Below are 8599 nucleotides of genomic sequence, written 5' to 3' on the forward strand. Positions count from 1 at the left end.
TTATTTTGGGGGTTGGTAAAATCATAAAGCATTACCAGCAGAATCGTGAACATTCCTTCTTGTACTCTTTGTAACAGAATCCTGTTTTGAAGCCTGATGTAGTCCTGAAAGAATATTACAGTCTGCTGAAATTATCATTAAAGTGCTTGCAAATTGCTGATAAAATGCATAAATTACTTTCTTTATGCTATATGTATATACTTGTGCATGTGTGAGGGTGTTTGTACACATAATACAAGAAAATGTGTCCAAGTTCCATTCACATTCGTATGTATACAGATGCATTCAGATGCAGTATTTTTTTAAAATCCAGTCAAGATTTTGTATATCCATGCAATCTCTAGCATCCCTCCCCTCAACATACATTTGTTATTTTAACAAATCATTATACTTGGATAAATTAAGACTAAAACACTATATAATTTTAATTTACCTTCAGATGAAACAATGACATTATGACTTATCTAGAGAATTACTTTCTGCATTTTGGTCAGGTTTGGGGGTTTTTTTTGTTTGGGGGGGGGGGTTTTGAGTTTAATGCCTACCATGCAATGACAAAGGTTTATTCTCCCTTTGTTCTTTTCAGAGTGCTGCAGCAGCTCCCAGTCCAGTGCTAGGAAACATTCCCCCAGGAGATGGCATGCCAGTAGGTCCTGTTCCACCGGGGTTTTTTCAGGTATTCAGAAAAATTGCGATTACAGGAATTTTAGGGTAGAAAATCCTCCGTAAATACTGTTTACAAGTCTGTAGAAAAGGTCTTGTTCTAAACTGTGTCTCACTATATGGTACAATACCTGAGAGTTTATTTTTTAACAAAAGTGAATAGGTGGAAAGGAAGGGATCTCTGTGACTGACAAGTATTTGGTTTATGAAATAGTACAGCACAACTCATTTCAAAATTTCAAGGAAGGAAAATGGTGCCAGTTTATGAGTGGAGACTGAAAGTGCTTGAATTCTTTTAAAAGAATTTCTTACTATAATGTACGTACATGGCATTGAAACTTTAAAGTTAAGAACTTCGTTGGTCATGTTTAGCTCTGTGGTAAAGTTGCAGGCCAGATTTTTAAGATGTTCAAGTTTCAGTGGGAATTAAACCCAGGCAATTAAGAATAGTCCTCTCAGCATCTCCTTGAACATCGAAGATCTCAACTCTAATGCCTAAAAAAACAAGCCAAGGATTTAGGCCATGTGTTGCTTCTAGTTTTTTCATAAATTAAACTAAATAACCGAATTATCACTTTGGATGTTAACAGTACAGAATACTATGATGGAAAAAATTGAAGCTTTTGTTCAAGGCCAACCTAACAGTTGTAATCCAAGACTGGACTGTTCCTATGAGCAAGCTTGCATCTCCTCTTCACCAAAGCTCAGTTGTTTTTTTTCCACACTGGCAAACTATGGCTGTGCAGCAGGAACAAAAACTAGCAGCATCTCTTCCACTTCACATAGTTGATCTTACAATGTGAAACAACTCAGATTTCCAGGATTGTGATGTGGGGAGAACATCATGATAGGAAGTTCTGTCAAAACCCAAGTGCTGAAATCCAGGTGGAGACCACAGTCTTTTTCCTTCTTCCCTGAGATACATAGGTAGGCAAAAGAAACGAATTAAAAGATACTTGCAAGTGAAGTAGAAAATATCTTAACTGTTGCCAATCACAAAATCCTCAGGAGTTGGGAGAACTAGTTGTTTATTTTATTTCTAATTTTCCTGTTTTGAACCGCTGGTTAGGTAGATTGTTTTAAACACAATTTCATCTTAATTTTTAGATTGTATAAATATTTCACTTTTTCTTATTTTGGCTGCCCATTCCAGTTGTATGTTAAAGGAATTAAAGTTTAAAGCTTTTTTCTTTTATTGTCTTTGAAGACAATTAAGAAGGGGAAGGGGCACAGATAGGACAAGTGTATGAAGTGTAGAGGAGAGAGTAACTCTTTTAAAGGTTTTGCAGGAGGCAGAGGTGTAATTTCTGTTTTTAAAAGCATGAAAAGTCTTCTAGCCACTCTAGATCTTTAAAGATGTAAGAAAGATGATAGAAAGTTGAGTATGGGTAAACTTTCCTTGTCTATCAGTATCTGACTTCAGTCTTACTTGAAGCCCCACCAACAGCCTGCTCTTCTTGCAAGACCTGGGATTGAAAATAAACAGAGGAAAATCCATTTTCGGTGTGACACAGTGTGTGACATTAGTCTGAAGTATCATCAACTCAACAGCATGGCCAATGAGTCTTCCACAAGGCAGGTTCCAAGAGCTGGTCTGCACAGTCTGGTCTGGACTCCTCTAGACATCACCCTTCACCTCTCCTTGAAACTGCTGGGTCTGTGCCATCGTGTCTTTCTGTAACATGCATTAGTCCCTTACAGTTTTACCTGATAAGATCTACTTTCCTCAGTTGAATGGCCTTGTCAACAGAACAAACTTTTTTCAAGAGATTATTAGTTTTCGCTGTAGTCATCTGCTTAAGCATATATGTAAAGAAATAACATGCTAGTTAGCAAATCTGACTGCAAGTTTGATAGCGGACACATCGATATGGTTGGGAGCCATCCCAGCAAGGGGAGCTAGGCCAAAATCCAGTCAGTGTGCTGAAACTGTATGGCATGTATAAAGCAAATAAGTAGAGACAGTCAGTGACATTGTGTTGTGGTGTTACAGTGAGAGTTGGCAAGGACCAGTTAATACCTGGTTGCAATACTTTCAGACGGAGCTGACTCTTACCAATGTCAATTTGTCTTCAGAGAAGAAATAGATTGGCAGACAGAGCCATGTATGTGAACCTTGGAAGTTAAGGAACATCATCTGCTGCTGTAAAAAGTGGGTGAAGAGACAAGCAAGAAAGAGAAAGTCATAGTCAAAACTTCTGATTTCCTTCATAGGTGCTTTCTTTCTAGTACACCTTTAAATAGACAATCAGTTTCTTTATGCTATTCTGCAATTCCTCTGATCCTGGATGATCACAAGAGTAAACTGAAACTACCACATAAAACATCTGTTTTCTATGAACTACCAATCTTCTTTCACTGAGAGGTTGGAGTTTAGACCTGCAACTCACTCATAGATTATGAAACTGAACAATTTTGGTTTTTAAGAGTCAGAAGATTATAGAAACAGCGTGAAAATGGTGGTTATATCTGTATGTAGTTCACTAAAACTTTACACTACAAAAAAATGTTTAAACTTTATGTAACCTAAAATTTATCTAGAAGGTCATCCTGGAATGATAAAGCTGCCTTTTGTTGCTTCATGAAATGTTTGGATTGGCCTGAGCTAAAGCTGTTGATGGCCACTGCTTTCCAGCTCTGCTTGGCTAACTCAGAATTGATAGATGATGTAAAGTAATTTCATTTCTCATCAGGACTGGCTATTGGTTTTGTGCTGCAGCTCTATTTCGGCATCCGGCACTAACCAGTAACCTGGACATAAGCGAAATGGATGATTTTGCTGCTGCAATTGCTTCTTACCAGACAGTTCAGGGGAATGGCAACCTACGTGGGCACTGTGCTGGCAACCAAAAAACATTACCTGGGTTACAGTTTTGCTGGCACTGCTGACCACTAGTATTATTTGTATGACCTTTATTTTTTATAAAAGAAAATAATGCCATACTCTAGTGTAGCACATGGAGGTAGATAAATATGGGAGAAGTATGGTTTCTCAGACAGTATTTGGTAGAACTCTGCTCTCCATAAAATGAGGTTTTCCTGTATATGTAGGCCACCAGCACTGATGTTAATTATTAGTCGCTGTGTCGTTTTATGTCTGGTCCACAGATGTGGAGCTCTGAAGCCAGCAGTTGAATTTGTCTTTTATCTTTGTACTTGTGTTTTTATACTCAAATTCAGGTGATGGATGATAAGCACTACAGTGCTAATGGTCCAAAATACAACACCTTCCAATGTTACAGTGCAAGGAAGGTGGTAGAGTTGAGCACAACTATTATCATAAACTAAAATACTTTCTTTTAAAAAAAAAAAAAAGAAAATTGTTTACAGTGTCAAAAATGAAATTTGAAAGAAAACAGGTTTATGTGGAGTTAGAATATATCTCAGTTTCATCTACTGGTGTGTATGTATTTTAAAGTAACTTTAAATTTCATAGCTATGTATTTTTTGTCCTCATCTTCTTTCAGTAGGTAGAATAGATGATACTCTGGAAATAAACTGGGGTGATACAGTAACTGAATCTGCTCTTGGTTCAGTAGCAGCAAAAATGAATATGTGGGACTAAAAGAGGAGCGAAGACAATAGTTTTGTCATACAGGACTCTTAAACTCTAAATAGAAGAACCCAATCAAGTGTTAGAGTTGATTTTGTCTCAGGCTGAAATAACGGGTCAAGTGCAGTGCAGTGAGGTTGATGTCTGGTGGGTCAGTGCTTCTGGTAAGTTGCTTTCTTAAATACGAGGTCTCAGAGAAGGGAATGGTTGGGAATTGTAGAGCAAGACTGGATACAAAAAACTGGGTGCAATTCATTCCTAAGTTTCCCACATTTTTCTTTGATAACCCAAAACTGATCATTTCAATTCTCTTTTTTCATGTCTCTCCACCTATAAAACAGAATGTCATAAGGGAAGATCTTTTAAAAAAAATTTAAATGGCCTGGGCAATAGACATCATAAAACAATCACAGATTGCCTAAGGGTAAGGTGGCTGTTTACATTTCTAAAATGCTCATCTAACTCTAGTCTGAGTCTTGAAATTCATCATCAATTTACCAGTTTTCCACTCTAGACCACATCCTATACATGGAGCTGAGGTGTGAGGAAAGGCACCGAGCTACTATGATAATAAAATAATTTAGGATGTTTTCTGTGCTATTTTTTAGCATCAGAGTCACTCTTTTACTAGTTTCTTGGCATGGCCGTCCACTGAGATGAACCTAACCTAGTCTTCATGCCTCTTTTTGGAGTCCTGTCTTGTACTGAAATAGTGGAGCAACTGGAGAACTGAGTAAGATTAGAGCAGTTATTTACTTTCAGGTCTAGACATTAGAGGATGTATAGAATGTCAGCAGACAAAGCTTTAGGCAAGGTTTGAAGAAACTCATTTTTGGTGAGTTAAATTCATCCACTTGTGATCAAAGAGGATTAGGTCATAGAACTCAAAGACGCTCAGATTTTCACCTCCAATCTTACTTCACTTTCTGGCTTGAGGACAGACAGTGTTTTTCACCAGGGTTGGTTCTGTGCAGTGCAGAAGTGTTACTCAGTGCCTCTTCAATAGGTGCAGAGCAAGGTCTTCAAAGTGTTCAGTACTAGTCTCACTCCCTTGTTCTTGAGGACAATGAGATCGGAAAAAGAAGGTGTTTTATACTTGCACAGCATGGTACAGTGTGCATTTAGAAAATAACAACGTGAACATTTGGAAATATAATGGAAATTTCGAAGCCTGGATACACTTCTGTTCCACAGCAGACACCAGTGTACCCATGTGAATGAAGCATGAGGATTGCATTCAGGTGCAAACTGCTGGTCTTTGGGCAGTGAGGTGCTGGCCCATTTCCATCCATCTCATCACTGATCTTTAACTAGGCTAAAAAATTTTAGATATGTTACATTTGTGTTTTCACAAACTATTTATTTGATCTCATGGACAACACAAGCTTTAATAAGCAAATAAACAGAGGCCAACAGGGAAGTTCTGGAGCTTATGTTCATTGAAATATTTTGAATTTTTAAGCAGAATGAAAAGTGTTGATTCAATGGGATTTTATTTGCTTTTTAGTTACTTTTTCAGTTTTAGCACACCTAAATATAGAGTTCTAGTTTCTAATCCAGTGTTTCTCCAAGTTAGTGGCAATTAGCACTGCTGAATATCTGACCCTGATTGCTTACTTTTGCAGTGCAATTATGAGAAACATTTAAATGTATATTTAATTAAACCTGAGTTACCTTCATCTCCTTTATTACATGGTTGACCAAAAGTTTTCCATGTCTGCATCTGTATGAGGAACCTGTCTGGTTTTTTTAAGGCATTCAGGCAGGTAACAACATGGGATTTGTACTTAACTCACCTGAGAAAGACTGGTGAATAATTAACTCATCAAGTGCCGGTTGAGATTTAGAGGAAGCAGGTTATTTGATAATTGACAATTCATTTGTTTAATTTGTTAATTAATAAAAAAAAAAAAATCAGTTCTACCACTGACCATACCTTTTCACATATAAGTAAAGTCCTCTTTCTTTTAAATGCATTACTTTTTCTTCAGCAAATTTGTTAAAATTTGTTCTAGTTGAGCTTACCACTAAACCTTATTTCCCTAATGCATATATATTCTAAAGGGATTGTCAAGTAGTTTGCTCCATTCACTAATTTGTGATCATCAGACGTACTTGGAATGTCATGAGAATAATGTGTTGACACCACGTTTGTGATACGAATGTTACATATTCCTCTTATATAAAGGGAGGGGGAAAAAAACAAACCAAACCCAGCCCACCAAAGTAATGTAAGGCTGTCGTGCCATCTAGTGGCAGTTGGTCCTTCTCATTTTAGCTCACACTGTATTATTCTTAAGTATTATTTTTAGCCTTGTGCTTTGGAAGAGCTGACCTAATGCTTTAGAAGAGCATCGTTACAGTAAGACACATGAGCAGAAAGAACTTTTCCATTTCTCTTCCTGTCTAGCATTACTACTTGCCATAAAAAATGAATTTAAATAGCATGTAAGTAGTGAAAAAAACCCAAAATAAGTTAGTGAATTAAAAATGAATAACAACACACAACTCTTGTATTTTGAAACAGAAATGGGGACCTGTTTATATAGAAAAAGAAAATGGATTTGTAGGCTTCTGTGTAAGGCTGTAAAATATCTTCTCCTTTTTAAAAGTCATTGGTTGAAATCTCCCAAACAAATATGGATGGCACCTTTACATCTTCTCTGATTCCACAAGCTGGGGTTAAACCAGCCCATTTGGGGTTTCACTCAGTCCTTACACCCTCTTTAACCTAGCTCATGTTTATTAGTCTCCTGGAAAATATTGTATTGGCCAGGGATCTGCTGGGTACGTGATCCTCTGCCTCAGCCCCTTCACACTCACAAAACTTCCTCCCAGGCTGCTCATTGGAACAGGCATTCCAGCAGTAAGGAAGATGAGGAGGGAGAAATCTTCCAGCGTCCCTTTAAAGCCATTTTGCAGTGTCTGTGTTGCTTCTATGAATTGTACACCGAGGGGTCATTGTTTGCACAAGGAATGAGGATTCCTAATTCCGGCTGCTAAATTACATGACTAAAGCTAGAAGATACAGACATCTCTCAGGCTGGTCTTTATGGGACCAAAATGTGAATCTATATAAGTTTTAAAATATTTTTTTTCTTTTTAAACCCCTTTGGACTGTTTCAACTATCTCTTCCACCTAACATTCACATAGTTCCCTAGTTTTCCAGGACATTACCATTTTTTGTCCCCCATCTGAATTTTCATTCAAGCAGCCACACTTCATCGTGGTGGCATCCTGCTTCACCTTTCACTGCTGATTTGTGTGTTTTCCCCACTTTTGCACCATTGCACTTTTGTTTAAAAAAAAAAAAACAAAAAACAAAACCCCAAAACCCCCAAAACCTAAAAATGTACAAATTCTTAAAAATGAAATGGAGCCTGACTGCAGAATAGCTGGATTTCCTACATGTTCACACCCCTCTTAAATTCCTTAATTAATTCTTAAACTCTCTTAAATGAGATAATTGCAAGTGAAGGAGTGAGAAGTTAAAGAACTGCACCCTGAGCAGGTCAGATACAGTGAAGTCTTAGAAGCTTGAAAAGCATCATGGATTGTTAAAACATTACTGTAAGTGAATGAAATGTCACCAAAGCTACAGATACAGCTTGTGAGTAAACTAGCAGCTTAGGTAGGCCTTGAAAAGCTTAGAAAATAGATTTTGATGGGGATTTTTTTTTCACCTGGCTTTATATAATTAATATTAGTAAGAAGAATTTTATTGTATTTTTGGAATCTTTGTTGTTTGTAAATGCATACAGCACAGCAGACTGACACCCACTGGGAATACTCGAGTGCATAAAATTATGCATGTATCTCATTCTTTGCAGAATTGGGATCTGTGCAGTTTTGTCCTTGCCAGTATCATGCTGTATTTTAAAATATTTTAATTTTAAAATTATTTTGACTTTTTAGACTGTGTGAGAGGGTATTAAGCATCTAGAAAGATCTGTAAGTAGTTTGTGTTTGTTCCTCTCTTTTTTGTTCATTTTCTCGAAATACCAGGAATAAAGTCAACTTTTAAAAGATAAAGGTGTCCGACATCTGCTGGCTTTGATAATTTTATCCTGCAGTTGTGGTAATGGTTTTACTGCTCGTAACTGTTAGAACAAATTAAAACTGCTCAGCTTGAGTAGCTAAATAAGTTCTGAGCCCACGCTTCCCCCGCCTCCCCTTCCACATGTGCATCTCCAGCAGCCACAGACCCACTGCTGGCTGTGCGGCGGTAGAAAATTGGGCACAAGTCATTTACCTGGGAGATCTGGTCTGAGCTTTGTAATCTTAACCTGAAAATTCAAGTTCTCCCTTTGTGAGATAAACCTCAGAAAAATAAAGGTACTGACCGTACACCAAAATTGGCTTTGTAGTTGCTGCTGGTACTA

The 8599-nt window shown here is 37.4% G+C and overlaps 1 protein-coding gene across 1 annotated transcript in view; it reads left to right on the forward strand.

Annotated features, from left to right (window-relative positions):
* Positions 1-586: 586 nt before the first annotated feature.
* Positions 587-8599, forward strand: part of LOC104527800 (single-stranded DNA-binding protein 2) — a gene marked incomplete at its 5' end in the record, with an annotated part of 54359 nt that continues 46346 nt past the window's right edge. Inside the window, one exon of the mRNA XM_010171613.1 lies at positions 587-676. Within this exon, the coding sequence (XP_010169915.1) occupies positions 587-676 (90 nt within the window). The remainder of the gene's footprint in view (positions 677-8599) is intronic.

This window comes from Antrostomus carolinensis, unplaced genomic scaffold (genome assembly GCF_000700745.2).
Source record: "Antrostomus carolinensis isolate BGI_N321 unplaced genomic scaffold, ASM70074v2 scaffold8167, whole genome shotgun sequence".
Classification (NCBI taxonomy): Eukaryota; Metazoa; Chordata; class Aves; order Caprimulgiformes; family Caprimulgidae; genus Antrostomus; species Antrostomus carolinensis.